Raw genomic sequence first — 19,011 nt, 5'->3', positions numbered from 1 at the left:
ACTCCCCAAACCAAAAGTAATTTTCTTTTCAGCAGAAATATGACTACAATAATGAGAAAGAAAACAGTAAATGTGATATATATTGATTTTTTTAGGCCTCTGATATCTCCCAGAAGACAGTCTCACAAGCACATGCCTGGTCTAGATGAAAATGCATTTCATCTAGATGAAAGTGCTTGCACAACTGAAAAAATAGGTACTCTCAGGCTAGCTGACAGTAGTCTGCTATTGAACTGGAAAGAGCTGTGCAGAGAAGAGCCTGAAAACCCAGGTACCCTGCAGGGGTCTGGCTAGGGTGTGGTGACATTTTTATGTATTCTCATAAAGACAAACCTTGTCCTGCCATGTACTGTAAAGAACATTTCTTGGAGGTCTGCCTCATGTTCTAACAAAGATGTGTACAATCTGGAGTGAGCTCACAGGAAAGTAACACTGTGGATATGAGATTCAAAGTTTTTTAAGTTGCTTGACAATCCAGGAAAGATTTAAAGAAGTATATTTTCTTAGTGAGAAGAATTTTAAAAATATAATTATAGGCATTAGCATAATAAAGTTTGAAGTGCATAATAATCCATTTTTAGCGTCCTTGGAGAGTAAAACAAATCGGTTTAAATTTTAGCACTCAAGAGAAAAAGCATGAACTGAAAGGGCAGTTAACAGGTAGAAGAAAATATGCCAGGAAGCTATTGATTCCCCATTACTAATGAGAATAAAACATCAGGGAATAAATTTGAGAATAAAGTAAATGTGAGAATAAAGGAAACGTCAAAGAAGATCCAAGTGCATGGATGCACCTACATCGTTGGTAACAAAATGTGACTTCTGGAGGCATGGGGTACCCTCAGCTGAGTTTCCCCAGCAGCAATGTTGGCTCTGTGCTGAAGGAAGCCAGCAGTTGTTTCTGTGAGTAAACAGAGAGGATGAAGGGTGGAGCAGCACTCCAGAACACAACCTTGAACAAACCTAAACACGTGTATAGACACATCCTGAGTCAGTCTCAGCACCATATTTCCATGGACTCCACTGCTCAACACACACTCACTATCACGTTCACTTGGACTGCACATTTGTTAGCACAAATTCCCCAAAACACCGTATGTTTTTATTTTGAAGAGTGACATTTGTGATGAGCTAGTTAATATATTCTTGCAAGTAACATATGTAAACAGTCAGTACAATGCAAATACTACATGGATAATATTATAAAAAAAGATACTTTTTCAAATGTCTGCAATGATCATAAATTAAACACTCTCATTACATTTTCAAGAGCAGAGAGGCAAAATTCAGAGAGACATTTAAACTGTCTCCCAAATGGCTATTTCATTAATCTAAATTAAAAATTTATGCACTCAAACCACTTCCTCAACTACTTTCCAACCCTTCAGTTTCCATCAGAAGACTTCCCATGCACCAAAATGTCTGGCTATGGCAATCATATATTTCCACACTGAAATCAATCTTGAACTTAAATTTATTTGTATTATCTATATATGTTTTCTTCTATCCAGAGCAAATACTTGGCAATGAAGGGCAAGAGTGACTTGCAGTTTTCCTCCAAGCCATCTGAGGAGGAAGAAAATGTGTATGAGACTGTAAGTTCTTCAATGCTGGAGGCCGTTCATTCCTTGAGAATCCTTCCTGCCAAACCTCTACAAGAATCTGAATATGCAGGTAACATTTTCTGTCTGTGGAAACTGAGTAAAACTTAGAGTTATATAGGCACAGCACAGACTTGGAGTTTTCAGTCCAGACAGTTTTTTTAATTAAATGGTTCAACCGGAAAATAACACTGGTAGGCAGAAATATGAGAAGAGCTTTGTCTGCTTCTTCATATTCAACAGTTACCCTGATTTTCATTAGATTATGCTAAATTAATAATTACACACTGCTTTTTAATTTTAACATACCTTCACGGGATAAATTCTATTATCCCGTTCCACATGGAATGTGCAAAAAACTGGCTGATCAAACCCACAGTCATTTCAGAAAATCTCACTGCTATTTAAGCCTAGAAACCCTTAAGATGGAAAACATATTAAAGAACACACTAAACTTTTCTCCAGATGATAATGTAATATTCTTTCTAAAGGTGCTCTCTGATGCTTTAAATAGCAGTAATAAGCAATTACTTTGAGTGTATTTCTCAAGCATTCTTAACCTTATAAGGTAGCTGCATTAATCACTTCAGGTTTACTAAAGCTATTCTAACTCATATTTAATGCCTAAACTTACAGAGCCAATTAATATCCCATTTCTGGAAGTGAAATGTCATCCTAGCTGGAGCATTGCTCCAACACAATATAAACACTCTAGAGGTTTTAAATAGTTAAAAAAATGGTGGGACGTCCTAGATGAGAAAGACTGGAAACCATAAACCAGATAGTTTGCTCCAGTTCACATCAAAGTCAGCAAAGACATTTTCTACTCATTTTTGTGGGAGTTTGTTTGATGTCTAAACAAATAGATGGCTTTTAAAATTAGTAACTTTATCAGTGTGTGAAAGGATCACAATCAGTCTGAACAACCAGATATTCTACATTATGTTCCAAGACTAATTTATCCATTTCATTTGGAAATATGAATTGAATTCCAAATACAGTTTTCTCTTGGTTAGTAGTAAAAACTTTAATTTAGCAGTCAGCACCTTTTGTTGTTTATGCAAGATTGTCCTGAAATAGCCAAAAGACATTGGTTTTATTTTGTGATTTCAGGTAAAACACATTAAACAAAAATCTGCTTTTTGCCTGTGTATTATGCCCTATAATATGGCAAAATACAAGAGGGAGGAAAGGACTGAAAATATATTTCAAAAGGGTAAAATTCAATGCTAACATTTTTGCCGTCTTTTCTAGATAAATACCAGTGTCATTGAGATGTAAAATTAATGACTGAAAACACATTAGCATACAACCTGAGCATTTTTTGACCGCCAGAGATGCAGTTTTTATTAAAAGCTAAAGTAAAAATTAAAATAATACTTAGAGAATAAAATCCCTACAACTCTCACAAAACCAGAACACAACGGCATTGCCAAGAGCAAAGGTTCAAAAGAAAAACAGATTCAGTAATCTAACCATAGTTAGGGTCAAATATCTGCCTTAACTGTTTACCAGCATATGAAGGCTTTTATTTATAACCACAGTGGGGAGGTTAACCATAAAGCTTTAGCAGGGTCATGCTTATGTCCTTGATACAGCTGCTAAAATGGTTGCTATGTTCTGGGGGAAAAAAAAGAAAGAAAAAAAAAAAAAGGAAGAAAAAAAAAAAGGCAAGACCTGACCTGAAAAACACATTTTGAACATTAAAGCCCCTCCTTCTTCAAACATCATATTACTGAATTACTCAGGCTTGATTTTCTTCCTCTTTTGCAGATAAACGTTACTTAAGGCCTTCAGGTACCACTTCCCCAACGAGCAAGAGCCCACCTCAGCCCCTTCAACACTCAGCTGTAAGTAAAGACACTAAACCTTATTCACAACCAGATTTCCCCTTTTCTGCAACACCCCCAAAGTGCAGTCTATTTCAAGTTTTAGCCACATCACATTCACTTGCACCAGGCAGCCCAGGTTCCTGTGAGCCGTTCCTGTTTCACTTCACATGGATGCCCTCGCCTCTTGCTTTCACTGCTGGGGTTCTGCTGAGTCTCAGAGGCATCCCAGCCAGGAGCAGCATCCTTTCTACCGGCCACAGCTTCAAGAATGATGGCTAACATCATCTTTATTTTGGTTTATTAACAGATTCACACATTTGATCCGGAGGGGAGAACGCTGCCAAATGTAAGAGGTATAATAAAAAAAAAAACACCTACCCATTTCTGCAAAGAGAAATAGTAATTGCTACTTCCATATTTACCTTTTGTACATAGGCAGAGATTACATTTGATAGAATAGACACGGTTTTCAGAACAGCAGCTGCTTTCCAAAACAATCATCTCATCCTGCAAATTTTGTAGTACACTTTAAACTATCTAATATTGAAGTAATTATTTACAGGAGATATATTTTATCTCAGGAGTTCCCTGTTCCTATAGGAGGAGGAAAAAAAGCCCTTCAGTCTAAAAATCAGATTTTCCTTTTCACTACATTGTAAGGCAATAAGGGGCAGGGAGAAGCCAATGTTTCCTGAACTCTTCCACCAAATGGCTGCAAGTTCCTGCTCTGCTTTACTTCTAATAATGTAATTCTTTTTCACTCCCTATTTTTCTCAGGCCTTTTCCGTGAATATATTGTTAAACATAATCTAATAACTATTTTTAACTAGTAATATCAACTTTTAGCAATTCCCACTAGGGATTTACATCCTAGGGTGACTATTTACAAAGGCTGTCTGACAATGTTCATCTACTCAGAATATGCTAATTGTGTGGTACATCACCTAGCATGTTTTTTTTCTCTGCTGCTTTACCTTTAACCCTAAATTTGCTTCAAAATCCTTTAATTTTGAGTCAAAAATGTACCTTTAATTTTTGTTCTGTTTCTTGAGGTGAAATCAGAGAGAGACAATCTTATTCTTCAAAAAACTAATGAATTGTATATTATTATTATATAATGAAGTGTAAGTGAATATTAAATCCTTTAATTGGCAGTTTTACTTACTCAGTTGTAAGATTGTTTTAAAAGTAGGTTTCTATATATTTCATTAACTTTGGATGTAGCAGTACATCATGAAGTCAGCTATTGAAGGATTAAATATCTGATAATCATTGAAAAGAAATTGTATTTTTTTATCTTACCATTTTCAAATATTTGAACCATAAGGTAATATGGTCAAAAAGACTGCAATTGCCAAGCCAAGAAAATGTGACCCTTTTGTGTTTGCTGTAACAGCTGATTTTTAGAAAGTATTATAATTTGATCAGTCAGGAAAATAACTCAAACAATTCCATGTAAAACAGCATTTGCTTCCCCCCCCCTCTTATTTGACACTATAATGCAAAATTAAGAGAGAAATAATTCCTACAGATGATGAGAAAACAAGCACTATATAGTTTGAAAACGAAAAGTTAGATTGATTCTTGTGAGCAAATCCCCATGTAGCCTGGAAAAAAATGCTGAACTGAGATAAATTCGAGTAAGCCAACTTCAAAATCTGCAGAAATAAGTGGGCAAGGACGGTTTGCCAGTTTATCTAAAGCTTCAAATTCCTTTGAATTGGATTTACATGTCTCCATGTGATGTGTGCTGATGTTAAGATGTACCAAAGTGCAGTAAGGTAAATTAAACTCTGGTGTTAGAGAACACGACTGATACATATTTTTAATACTTCCTGAGTAAATAGTGCTTATAGAGGACACTAGTATTTTTAGATAATAGCTACACTGTTTTTAAATATACCCTAACATTTTTCTCATGCCCAGTGCTATTAAGTGGCCTTGCCACAAGATGGCATGAATGGCACAGAAGAATTTTTTTTCAGCAGTATTTTCTAGAAATGTTAAACATTTAAGCTACCATTATTTTATTCAGAGCAATTTGTTATGGTTTACTTGAAGGAGAGCTTGAGATACGTGGCATGTCCTTTGCATTAGTTAGGATTTCAGAATGTAAAAGTTAGGAAAATAATTTCAATATTGAAAAAATAAGATTTTTATCAGTATGATGTGAATTTAAATAATCAGTCATACTTTGGTATATTTGAAAAAAATAGAACGGATTTCATTGGTTTTCAGTATTTTTATAAATTTCTATACAAAAATAAAAGGAAAAAAAATGCATCCCTAACTTGATAAGCATATACATATATATATAAAGTCTCTGAAAAATATTTAAATTTACAGTACCTGAGTAAATATCACCCTCAAATGTTTCATTCTGAAAGCAAGAGCAGAGTTCTGGACTTAGATCCAGGGGAAGGCAAGGAATGGGGCTGGACTGCCCATAACAATAACAACAATACCAAGAATAAAGCTGTAACTTCATTTGTGAATTATATGGGTAGGACTCAACTAAGAATTATTTGTAATTATTTTTAGGAGGAAGAATGAAAATACATGAATACCAGGTAAGCAGAATCTCTCATCAATTAAAGTTGTTGCTGGTTATTTTGCCATTTAATAGATTTTTAAAAGCAGGCTGCCATTTTGCTAGAACTAGCTAAAGAAAAGAGAACTCCTATCTGCAGTCCTCACTCACATTCACATGAGGATGTCTTTTATTCCTCAGTGATTTTAAAATGGCATGTTATAGCATGATGTTTTGTGCTGTAGAGCACATAAACCCTTTGACTCTTCGACACAGGCATGTCTACTTAATCTAAATTCTCTGCATTTCTCTCTAGCAAACCAAGAGGGGGGAAAAGCTTACAGAGATTTTTGTTTCCTCTCTTTTCCAGGAGCCCACACCTCCCCCACGGTAAGATCACATCAGAGATCACTTACCTGTGGTCCCCGGGGAACTCAGTGCTAATGAATGCTCACATCCATCTGTGCTGCTCATGGTAATGAGGTGACTGGAAGGGAGCCAGCATCCTTTTACTGCTGCCTCTCTTTGGACTTACAGGTTCTGATATGGAATTAGGGAGAACAAAACACCAGCTCTAAGCATTCATAGCAGGAGCTCAGGCCTGCATCTTCAAAACCAATTTGGCTGTGCCTACAGACAAGTCAAAAGGTAGAAACAGTGAATCTGGCTCAATCCAGATATAAATTGATGGGGAAAAAAAATATTCCACCGATTTTATTGGTGCCTTAGGCTCTGTTCATTATGATAATATTGACTTCATTCTCAAATCAATTTGCCAGTACTTTTTGCTACAAATCTAAATCATTTATAGAAATCAACTGGAATATTTCCACTTACTCCCACAGAAGATAGACCAAGCTCTATCCCACAAATATATTTTTCTATGATATGCCCACAAATAAAAAAATAATCACCTCTTTATTTGGTCAAGCTCAAATAATAACTGCTATAATTAAAAAAGGTCATCTAGGAATGGCAATTTTATTCCTCCATACCTACACTGACTGCTCTAAAAGAAATTCTTCAATAAAGAATTTTTTTAATGATTAGCATTACATATTTAGATTTGACTCTAAAAAATATAAAATAGCATAAAAGGGCAGTAAAATTTCACAAATTCAAAAACGTAATAGTGCAGAAATAAGAACTTTCACAATCCATTATTCTACAAAATGTCACTTTTTGTTTCTGTTTGTATCATGGTGGCCAGAATGGTTCTTAATTCGCTCACTTGACTTAATTTGGGTATGCACTGTGCAAACACAAGGCTCCCTCCACAGGAGCCCACCACTGAAGGCAGCTGTGCCAGGCACCTTGGATGCACCTCCAGTTTTGTGCAGCCAACCTCTCCAGGCTGCAGCTCCCAGCTGGGGCTGGGCTGGGACTGCCTGGTCTGAGCACAGACAGGACATGCCCAGATTCATCAGAAAACACCAGGCCCATGTTACCTGCGAGTTTTCTGGGATGAAGAACATTTTTTACTCTGTGTCTGAATCTTCAGTGTGTTCCCTGGCTGGTCCATATACACAGCCATACCCACCCAGAAATATCCACACTGCAGAGCTGTACATGGCACACCCTGGTGAGTGTAAAAAAGCAGTATTTAGTGGCACACAACACAGTGCAGTAATGTCTTGCAAATGTAAAATATTATCCAATATTACTATTGCTACTGAAGGGCCCTGAAGAGCTCCTGGATTTGAGCTTGGCTCAGCACAAATACATTGAAATACTCTCAGAAAATTCCAGTCTCTTACTTCTAGAACTTGCACTTAACACACAGTCCCTGCACCTCCTTTATTCCCTAATAGCTCTTCAAGTTCTCCTGTGACCTTCTCTAGGCCTCCAAAGATGCTGCCAAAGCAGTATCAGCCCCTTCCTCCAGAGCCAAGAATAAGCATCCAGGTCTTTCACAAGAGGAACACGCTCCGCCAAGGTCCCACCTTTCCAACATCAGCAAAAGTCACAAGGTACAGTGCATTCCTCATCTTCGTTCCCTGAGAAACAAAACACTCTCCCTGCTCAAACCACAAAATTTTACTTCCATCACACCTCTGCTTTTAGTTAAGAAAGTTATTTTTTAGACAGCTGTGAATAATTGAGGGAAGTGGTATTTAGCGTAATGTGACACTAGCATTTTTTAAAAAAATAAGAACTGACAAAATAACGGTAAAGAAGTGAAGATGTAGAAAAGTAGACAGAATTGTCATGAACATTTTGTTTAAGATTTGTCCTATTTTTTTTCCCTTAATAATATTTAGAGGTCTTGCAACCACTCCCGCTTTTAAGTACAAAAATGCCATTTACTTAGCAGTTAGTGAATCAAGTGATAGAGAAACACACTGAAACACACTCCACATCCCAAAGATATTACGTTCAGCAAAAGAAATGACTCATCTGTAGGCAGAAGCCTGGCTTCAGCCCATGAGACCAATGAATCCAAATCACTTCTTGCCCTTTCCATTTTGCAATCCTCAGCCACACAACGCCCGTGGTCATTCAGCATCCTGACAGGGCAGTGAGGATGAGCCACCTGAAGCACAAACCACTTGTGCCCAGCTGTATGACCCAGAACATGCTCATGCCAGGTTGAGTCTGCTTGCTTTTTCCACACAACACAGAGCTGGTCAGGTGTGCTCACTGCCACATAAGCAGATGTGCTCTTGCTGTGTGACCAAAATGCACATTCATGATGGGGGACAGTGCTGGACCCATGCTGAGAAGAGGAATGACACAAATCCAGGGGACACAAATGACTCTTGACAAAAATCCCATGGCAGATGGAAGCTGTGTCAATCTTGTCCATCTTTCCTTAAATGATTTCAATTTCATCTCATCAGGACGGAATTTTGCTTCATTTTACATAGGTCATTTCAAATCCCTTGGGGGGAAAATAAGCTTACAAATCAAGGAAATAATTTTTTGCTTAAAGTTAAGTGTATTCTTAATGAGTGATCTCAATTACGTGTTGTTGGGGTAGAGTTTTTTCCTGAATGGTGCTTAAATTTTCTCATGGATTAGGTTCCAAAAACTGTTGGTTGCGAAGACATTTCATTAATATGAAGTAGATTAATATTCAGATGCAAGACCTGACATAGAGCTGCAAAGTTCCAAATCCCACAGCTGATCCCCTCCCTTGGTAGGGCAGCACAGATTGAAAGCTGTGTGAGAAATATTATAATCTGTGTTGCCAGCAGATATCAGTATGCAGAGCACTTGGATTTAAAAGGTCCTATTATAAAGCCAAATTCTGTAATATAGATACACGTCATGCCTATTGTATTAGGAGTTTTTATCACATGAGTAAGACAGAAGTGGCACAGAATAAGAACACACAATATCTGGGGAAGACAAATTTCCCACGAGTACCTCACTCAAAATATTTCTCACCTGTCCTCAGTCCAGTTACAGCTTTGTAAGAAGAAAACACGCATATGAGCTGCAGAGGGAAGGAGTATGGCACGACAGCTTACAGTCCTTTGCTAGACTGTAAATAAAGCTGTCCAATCACAGATGTGATTTAGAAGTCCAAGTCCTGTTTTCCAACAAAATTTGGAAGACTTATAAAATTTAACACATCATTATTTATACACTCCTAAAAATAGCTTCATAAAAAATGGGTAAATGAAGGGTCCTGGAATGTATCTTAGAAGCTCTGGTGTGATTGAACCTTTTATATGCCCGTGGTAAGCAAGGGCCATGTCCCTTGGAGGTGGAGGCCAGTCCTGCAAGCACATCTTTAATGTCACAGAACTCTACCACATACCCAGTTCTGACTATGGGCTTTCACACATTAAGTAATGGCCCTGGAGACCAAGCTAAAACTTGAAGAAACTAACACAAAAACAACTATCCAAACCAAAACAATTCCTCTCCTTTCTCCTAGCCTTCTTGAATAATACAGATAATTTCCAAATTTCTTGCCTCAGGCCTCCATGCTGATCGATGTTTTCAACACAGGCATGAGGAAGAGAGCCCTTGTCACTGTTGAAAAATAGCTCCCAGGGTTTCCTATACCAGATCTTCTTTTTGTCTTCTGGCTGATTTAGCAAAATATCTCACTGTCATATTTTTTCAGTCAGGAGACAGGCTAAACAGGGAATAAATCTCAGAGCCTTCCAAAAGCTACTAGATGCTTATTCACACCTTATGTTGCTAAGTAGCTTATAAAATCTGGTCCACTGTCTCTTTTATTAGGAGATACATACTGCTAAAAAGCATAAGCTTTCATCATAACCAAAACATCTAACAAAATATGTCAGACTTGATATCTTGTCCATTTTTTTTTTTGAATGGAGAATATTTCTTTCCCAGGAAAGGAAGATAATCCTGTTGATAAGGCATATCAGGAGAAGGCAGAAAAATACCTGAACACCTACTTAATCAGGGCCATGAGGAATGTCCTCCACTCATCTTTCTCTGGTTTATACCTCCTTTCCTCTACACTTTCCATTTCAGCTCTGCGTGTTGCAAATTTTAAATTCTTCAGTCTTCAAGGAACTTAATTCCATTTATAGCTGACTCTAAAGCGTGTGGTAAGACCTTTTGGCATGAGATGAAAAGTGCTGAAGTTGATACTCCTCTTTTTCCCCTCCTCCCAGCATAAATCCTTAACAAAGTTGTCTTTTACCATACTGAATTCAGTGGACGCTATTCTTTTTTTAAGGAAGTCCAAGATACTTCTCCTGAAAATAATTTGTGTAAAAAAATAACCAGCCTCTGAACTTCTCTAGCAGTAACAAAATTCTTCCCTTGTCAGGGGCTGTTAGTTTCCAGTGATGATGTGCTCAAAGTGATTTTTATTTTAGCATAATTAAATGTTTTGCCTATTATTCTTTCTTTTCCAGACATTCATCTGTTAGAGAATCAAATAAAGTAAGTATTCATCTTTGTATGTATCAGGACCATAAAAGCCAAACACATTCCACAGCTACACAGCCTCTCTTCCAAAAGTATTTTAGCCTATTAGGTTAAAAAAAAAAGAAAACAAAAAAACTGTAAGAGTCGTATTAGCTGTGTCATAAAAGTGTTCATCTTTAATGTGTGTTGCAATTTCAGTACTGCTACTTCCTGAATGGGGTAAGTTTCTGAATTTGTTTGCAGAAATAAAAACATAGGTACAGTGCAAATCTACCTGTCCAACTATCCACATAAAGCATCTCATAACTGCTTGATGTGGATGCCTGTGAAGAGGGAGGAGCAGGAGAAACTCTCCTTCAGAGAGACATTCCACATACATTTTTAAAAGCAGAAAACTGAAATTATAAGGCCAATAGAGAAGTGTAATAGCATTAATGTAATATAAATACTTCAAATATAAGATGACTCATTTCAATATGAAACAAAAGTGGACAAATTTTTGGATTTTTTAAAATCCAGTTTTAACGTTCCTTGCTATCCCCCAGCTCCTTTTTGCCTCTCCTTCCCCACTCGCTTTCTACTCAGACCAATGAACTAAAGCAAAGGAAATGGTTTTAGCAATCAGGGAGTTTAGTTATGACAAGTGATTTCCTATAAAACTTATTAAGAGATATAGTCCCTACAATCATGCAGAGTGTTAAAGGATGATTGTAAAATTTGGAAAGAGGTTATAATTTAGCATTTTGTACTTCTTACTGAATGTTTTAGTTCCTGCACTAATGTGCTCCTAATGAATTTGTTTTAATTTTTTTTCTCATTAAAGGGAACAGAAGAAAGGAATTTATAGTAGTTAATCCCAACTGTTTCCTTCCACAGCAGGTTGCAGCACAAATAGACAGACTTGTCTTACTTTTAAATCCATTGAGTTTTCCTTCTCCACAGTCTTGACTGAGGCTGCCCCAAACCTCACTCCTCTTGGTTAGAAGCTTCTTTAGTTTGAAAGATGGTGACAAAAACATGGTTTGATAGCAATATTGTAATCAACACTTAATTCTTAAAAAAGAGATATATTGGCAAGAAAGATAGTATCAAAGAAAAAAAAAAAAGGACTTTGCCTTGTCCTGGATACTGACTCATTAGAAATCATATATGAAAACACTCCCAAGAAAAATAAATATCTTTCAGCTGTAATTAATATTTCTGGCTAGACACTGTACAGCTGCACAAATACTTCAGCTCTTAACAGGCTCTTAATTTGGCTACATCTTAAGGAGAAATATTGTGTGTCTCATGACATGGAAAAGATAAAATTTAATTTTGATCACTTTGCATTCATATAGATATGAAGGCCTGAACAGTTTCAGTGTGACCTGGAGGTGGAGGAGACAGTGTGCCCTTGTCAGGGTTTCAGACACCAAAGGGCAGGTCAAAAGGTTTGAGAGAAGGACTGCCCTTCACCATAACCCAGACAGGCTGCAGGAGAGGGTACTGAGGAGCCTCTTGAAATTGGAAAGGACAAAGGCAAAATGCTGCCCAAGAATGATCTAAACCCTCTGCTCAGCTCAGAAGGACCCGGGGACCAAAGGCTGAACATGAGCCACTGGTGTATCCTTCATAGCCATAAAGGCCAAGAGAATATCAAGCTGTGTCAACAGCAGCATTGCCAAGAGATCCAGGGAAGGGGCTATTCCCTTTTACTCATCACTCATCAGACAACACCTGGAGTCCTGCTCAAGGCTGAAGCTGACAAGAGCAGAAAGGGTCAGCACTGGGTCACCAGGACAGCCAGGACAGGCAGTGCCTGCCCTGTGGAATGAGTCTGGTGGGACTGGGCTCCCTGTGCCTAGAGAGGGGACAGCCCTGGGGAACACAACAGCTGCCAGCCAGTGTCTGAGAGATGTCTGTCTGTCAAAAAGGCACAGCACAGTGCTCTACAGAGTGCACAGTGGAAGTACGAGGCAACAATCTTGAAATTATGAAGATTTCAATGAGAAATAGGGAAGAAAAATTAATTATGAGGGTATTGAAAGAGGCTTCCCAGAGAGGCTGTGAAACCTGCATTCTGGGAGGTTTGCAAGACCCAGCTGGTTAAAGCTCTGAGACCCCAGGTCTCATCTCACAGTTCTCCATGCTTTAAGCAGAAGCTTGGGCTGGGACCTGCTAGCCTGAATAAGACTTGATATTACTAAGTAAAAGATAAACATTATTGGGAAAGTAATTTATTAGGAAGGCTCAAAATGCAACATCTACAAGGAATAAACTATTTTTCTCTTTAATATTCATGTATTACAGTCTTAGATATATCTAATTAACAAACAAATTATATTCCCATCATTTTGATCTGTGAATCAAAATAATACAGAAATACAGTGAAAGTTTAGGAGTCAAACTCTGATCTTTAGAAATGTACCATTCTTAACATAATACTCTGGATTAAGACTCTCCACACAGTGATTTTGAATGAAATATCTGCCATGACAGTAAAAATAATTGTACTGTCAGTTAAGGAGCCTGAAAAGAAGCGACTGATTTTAATCTTTGGATAGTGTCTCTCCAGTCAACCATAATCAATCTTGATTTAATACAAGATCAGTGAAGGAAAACCATATTGTTAAGTTAAATTGATACACAATAGTCATCATGAAATGGTGATCTTTGCAGTAAACCACATGTTCACTTACAACTCTAAAAAGTTCAATTCTCATTGTTGGTAGCAGACTGAGATAAGTATTCAGCCCAGGTTTTTGACAAAGTGATTGAGTATTAAAGATTGAATGTCTATAAATTATTTTAATTGTTGGGTCTGTAGGGGTAAATTCAAATTACAAATTCAAAGAAAAATATTTACCGTATTATAATTTTATATAGGTACCTGGAAGAGACCAAGGTCAGTATTCAATAATATGACAATTTGTTGTCTTTCCTTTATATTCCAAAACTAAAATATTCCATCATTAAAATTCTAGCTGAAACAAGAGACCTCCCTCAGGTATTCATCTGCTGAGAATGGAGAGAGTTAGAGAGACCTCAACAGTTGATGATGTGCAGCAAGAAAAAAGGAAACTTAACTTGGCCTTAGCTAGAGCTATTTGGGGAGCCAGGGTATCACACTTGTCCTAAGCAAATGTCTTAAGGTTTTGGGGAAAACAAGAGTGTTGGTACCTAAAAAACCAAGAGAAGGATATCCAAAAGAGATCTGCACAGAGGACATCATCCTTCACTCAATCTTGCTGCTCTACCTTTGAGGGTGAGAATTTTGAAATAAAGCTTTTTATTAGCTTTAGGCTAATTAAAAAAAAGCTTTAGGCTTTTAAAGCTAAAAAAAAAAAAAAAAAATTGAACCCCCCGATGTTTTAAAAACAGTTCTATAGATGTACATATAGCTTTGAAAAAATTGCTTAAACCGCTCACTGTGTCAATGTGCACAAAGGTCCATGACAAATGTGACTCCAAAATACTTTGAAGATAGATACAAGTTACATGGCTTTCATTATGTTTGCACTTTGTGTTAATGAGTTCATCATTTCCTGTGGCATTTTCTTTTGTGGATTAAGGCACCATTTCTTGATTTTCAGCAAGAAATAGAATCAGCTGCCTTAATAAATTCAATGCCTATCCTGTCCTATAGAAAGGATTTATGAACTCTCCACATACTTCTAGTTCAACATTCTACGTTATTTACAATTATGTTGAGCCATATTTGGCATCAACAAACCCTGTAACGTCCCCCATGTAACATTTAGTAGTAGTCCAAATGTTTCCCACTGAAATCATTAGCTGACTCATTCAAGCCAGACTGATTACAGCCCTTCAAGGTTTTCTATTGAACTGCCTCACCTTCATGTATGAATCTACTTAATTTATTTCACAGTAGTTGCTAGATGCTGTGAGTTACACAAAAGAGGAAGTATTACATTCTTATCTTTTTTACCAATAGTTACAAATTTGGGCAAGAAACCTGAAGTATCTTTTCAAGCACAACAGCATCCTCATGAAGCCAGGTAGGAATAGAAGAATTTAACGAGTTTGCACTGAATGCTTCAAGGACTAAACATTCTGCCCTAAAAAATTATACTTCACTGTGCAATAACAGCAAGATGATACCACTTTCAGATGCCATGCAGTGATATATTATGTTTTACCCTGATGTATGACAAGAACCATCTTTGGGAATTGCTTTCAAGCTATTGTAATTGCACAGCCAATTTTTATCTCTAATAGCATGCTGCTGTATTACATTTCTGCTACTATTTCTGTGATAGGGTGTTAAATATATTATATAAAGAAGCTCTGCTATCTCCAGCCTCCGCATTTCCTTCCCCCTCATTTTCTATTTTTATTTACAAAGGATACATGCCTGGCTTTCCTATACAAATCTTTCCTTTCTAATTGCCTGTAATCTATATTTTTCTGAAATATGCAACAAAACCCAAAAATATAGGAGACAGCATAGGAAGTATATAAATGATTTAACATCTTTCCGAGACAAATACATGTAGCATTACTTACAATCATGGCATTTCTCTGCAATAAAATTATTGTATGGAGTAAATATGACCATATTTGTGACCCCTGGCATTCTGTTTCTTCTTATACTTCTGCTATAAAAGTTATATGGTCAATATTTCTCCCAGTGTAACACAACAAAATACTAACTGGCCACTCAGGAGTGGTCTAGATAATCAGAACAGGCAGGGAAGAAATGCTCCCTGGGTCTTCCTATAGAGGCACTGGGAACACCAGCTGAAATAAGCAGTGAACAAAAGCAAACTGTGCTTCATACACATGCAGTTAAAATGTGGAACTCATGGAGAGCAAAAAACCCAAAACTTTATGCAACTTGAAAAAGTGGCTCATGAAAATAAGGGAACTATGTCAAAAAACACAAAATACAATATTACCACCCAAAACCTAGTAAGGCCCAACGTGGCCATCAGTAAGAGGAAGGGGTATTCTGGGGAAGCACAGCTATGCCTTGCTCTTTAATTTGACTCTTACACTGCCACTAAAAGAAATATATTTCTGACAATACTTTTATTCATTGCTTTTTCCTAGCCCTCAATGTACATGGAGCTCTAAAAATATTTGCAGCTCAGGTAAGAACCAGATATTGCTTTGAAAGCCAAACTAAACATGGAAAAATAAGAGTAAGAAACAGATTCAGGTTGCTATGTTTGTATGTCTGCACTGAGGATTTTCAATACACTTCCTACTGTCCGTGACTACACAGAATACTTTTATTCTCCTGTAACTGCCTCTGCAAATGCCCTTTTTTATCAAAAAACAAACCCCAAAGCTGTGCCAAGAACCTATGAGTGCATAACACGAACTCACAGTAAAGGCAAATACCACCAGGAAGAACATATGGACTGCATTATTTGTTCAGATCAAGTAGGATTCAAATTAACTTTGGTCACTGCCAGGATAACCAAGCCCACCTCCCCCAGCTTTGCTTCACAGGCCCCAGCTCCCAGATTCTGGTGGGCTCCCTCTATTAAGCCACTTCCTTCTTGTGCTGGAGTGCAATTCCACACACTCTCCTCCGGATACCTACTAAAAATCCTTCTTTACATAATCCATAAAGCTCACCTAGGTCTCTGTTTCCTGCTGCCACTTCAGACACTTCCTACCATTCCGACCAGGGCTTTTGCTCCTTTAGGCTCTCTGGGACAGCAGAGTATCCTTTTTCCTCTGTCAATTCCTTGCCCTCCTGAAGCAATAGGGAGAGAAAAAATAAGTAACCTTTCCCCTGCTACCCTACAATTGCCTTTAAAGTCTATATTTGGCTTAAAAAAATGTTTTAAGAACAAATATTAATTTTGATAAATCTAATTTTTTGACAAGCTGTTTTTAGTTCCATCTCAGCCAGACTTGGTATGTAAGCATTGCAAAAGAATTTTACACTTCTTGTTCCACACCTTAAGACACACTAGAAAAAAAAAAAATCTGCAAAACATACACAGCACAGGTCACAAAGCAACTATGTTGCTTTTTTTTAAAAAAAAAAAAAGAGAAAAATTCTGGGGATAGCCACTAAAAACGCAATGTGAACAAACATGCTAAAAATCATGATCCAGTAAGCTGAACAGTAAGAATATTTCACATTTTGACAAGTCAAAGTGATTGCAGACACAAAAGGCTGATGTCTGGTACCAGGCCCTTTGAACAGATTTCATTACTGAACAGACTGATTGCCTGCTGAAGATCATGGCTCTTTGTCTACTGCTATCAGTGGATCTTGTATAAAAACAAAAGTAATGCAGTTATACATCAGAACATATGAATGGAACATATATGAATGGAACAGTGAAATGCAATGAAAATCACTTCCCCTCTGTAAAAGAAATTCTTCCTAGTAAAGTGTAATATTGTCATATGGTACATACCGGCATAACAATAATAAAACTGATAAAGCAAGAACAGATAAAGCACAATGAAATACCACCCTGACAAACTGCACTGTCTCTGGTGACAGTAACCAGAAGGAAAAGATGGAAGCCATTGACAACCAGATTTTTCTCATTTACTTTTAGAATAGACACTGGATCATTTCTCCCACTGGTATTGCATGAAACACACAAAACTGTTACCTGTTGTACAGCAGGATATGGTGGTTTTTTATCTTCAATTAACAATTTTTCCCCATGTCATACACCTAAAAATTACATTTGATCCTTACATTGAAAGGAAGCCTTTGCTTTTCTCAGGCTGTTTCTACTACATCCTCAGAGTCAGCCCGGGCCTCCTATATTACATATTACATATTATTACATATTAGACTTCTTGTGTTCCTGACCCAACCACTGCACTTCCTTAGCTCCCGAGACCTGGGTAGCTGGGCCTAACTAGTAAAGGGCAGCCCTAAACCTACAGACAGTGACTCATATTTGCTTTGGGAGAAGGATTTCAGCTATTCCAGGCCCCTGCACCAGCAGCACTGGAATGGAGAAGGCACACACAGCTAAAGACCAACACCTTCTTCTTAATGTGAGAGCAATCTCACCCCTTGGTCCTGAATTTGTTAATTGAAACAAGTCACAGAGCAGACAGAAATTCATCAGCATGGCAGAACTTCTGAATCATCTGAGGCTTCAACAGCTTGGTAGAAACAATGCTAGCTGGCAATGGAATAATGAGGGGCTTTAATATGATCTAATGTAACAGCACCTGCGATCCAACACAAATAAAAGAGACCCAAAAGGTGAAAGTAGAACAGAATAAAGCATTATCCTAGTCCCATATTTAGTATTTTATTCAGCATTTGCTGTTTTATTAACAGCTTATTATTTTGCTATGTGCACAATAGCCTGTCAGATTGAAGTCAATTAAAACTCATCAGGAAACTAATGTGTTAAATCTCTGGGGCCATTAATCTGAAATCACTGCTGCATTAGCACAATACCATTCATAACTGATAGCTCTGAATTTTAAAGGTTAATATCACAATACTCTAAATTAAAAGTACTATTCCCAAAATTACTAAGTAAAACATAGTGTAAAATTAAATTGTAACTTTTAAGAATGCAATTTTTTTCCTTCTGAATTTACTTTTACAGGTTCCACATTAAGTGTAGATAATTTGACAGTGAAGAAGCCACCACCTCCTACATCATATGCAGCATGCAAAAATAAATCAAAACATTTGCTTGCAGAACAAGAAATGCAATCTCTTATCCAACCCACTGAAAAGGTAAAGACCAGCTCTGCTACATAAAAAGACAAGTTTTTAGGAAACAGGTTTAACACTATATGGCACAACCCCTGACCCCCTCTGAAAGCTGTGGACATTCGGCACCCTTGAGAAATTCTAATATGAGCTCTTGAAACCATGGATAAGACTTTCAATGTCTAATTTGATTAACATTTCCTAACAATATAGATGCATTACCATTATATAGTGTGCTGAATGTGCTTTAAATGCAGATTAGATACAATCTGGTTTGGCTCCTGCCAGTTGTTGTTAATTTCTACACACTGATTATGCTATCTTAAAATTAAGGATTTAAACAAATGTGAATGGTACGTTGGAGAATACGATCGCCATAAAGCAGAGAAGATACTGTTACAGAAAAACCTTGTAAGTACCTTTTATCTCAAAAGCTGGGATGTAAACTCTTGGGGGAAAATTTCTGTATGCTCTCCACAATGGCTTACAAGTTTTGCTGTAAACTAACCACACAATGCATAA

At 37.3% G+C, this 19,011-nt stretch overlaps 1 protein-coding gene and 1 long non-coding RNA gene across 8 annotated transcripts in view; one reads left to right on the top strand and one right to left on the bottom strand.

Annotated features, from left to right (window-relative positions):
- Positions 1–7,183, bottom strand: part of LOC148223883 (uncharacterized) — a 182,418-nt gene extending 175,235 nt beyond the window's left edge. For all 4 annotated transcript variants that reach the window (XR_015803023.1, XR_015803024.1, XR_015803026.1 and 1 more), the window contains exon 1: positions 6,380–7,183. This is a non-coding gene — a long non-coding RNA (uncharacterized LOC148223883). The remainder of the gene's footprint in view (positions 1–6,379) is intronic.
- Positions 1–19,011, top strand: part of CLNK (cytokine dependent hematopoietic cell linker) — a 30,865-nt gene that overhangs the window by 5,900 nt on the left and 5,954 nt on the right. For 2 of the 4 annotated variants that reach the window (XM_088163153.1, XM_088163152.1), the window contains 12 exons: positions 1,512–1,674; positions 3,375–3,451; positions 3,741–3,786; positions 5,975–6,003; positions 6,334–6,353; positions 7,775–7,933; positions 10,811–10,838; positions 13,692–13,710; positions 14,761–14,824; positions 15,879–15,919; positions 18,380–18,513; positions 18,823–18,900. In XM_088163153.1, coding sequence (XP_088019279.1) covers positions 1,512–1,674; positions 3,375–3,451; positions 3,741–3,786; positions 5,975–6,003; positions 6,334–6,353; positions 7,775–7,933; positions 10,811–10,838; positions 13,692–13,710; positions 14,761–14,824; positions 15,879–15,919; positions 18,380–18,513; positions 18,823–18,900 — 858 coding nt within the window. The remainder of the gene's footprint in view (positions 1–1,511; positions 1,675–3,374; positions 3,452–3,740; positions 3,787–5,974; positions 6,004–6,333; positions 6,354–7,774; positions 7,934–10,810; positions 10,839–13,691; positions 13,711–14,760; positions 14,825–15,878; positions 15,920–18,379; positions 18,514–18,822; positions 18,901–19,011) is intronic. The other 2 variants (XM_088163154.1, XM_088163155.1) reach the window with 2 other exon arrangements.

This window comes from Sturnus vulgaris, chromosome 4 (assembly GCF_052056855.1).
Source record: "Sturnus vulgaris isolate bStuVul1 chromosome 4, bStuVul1.hap1, whole genome shotgun sequence".
In the NCBI taxonomy this organism is placed as follows: Eukaryota; Metazoa; Chordata; class Aves; order Passeriformes; family Sturnidae; genus Sturnus; species Sturnus vulgaris.
This window is presented reverse-complemented; position numbering and strand designations above follow the sequence as displayed.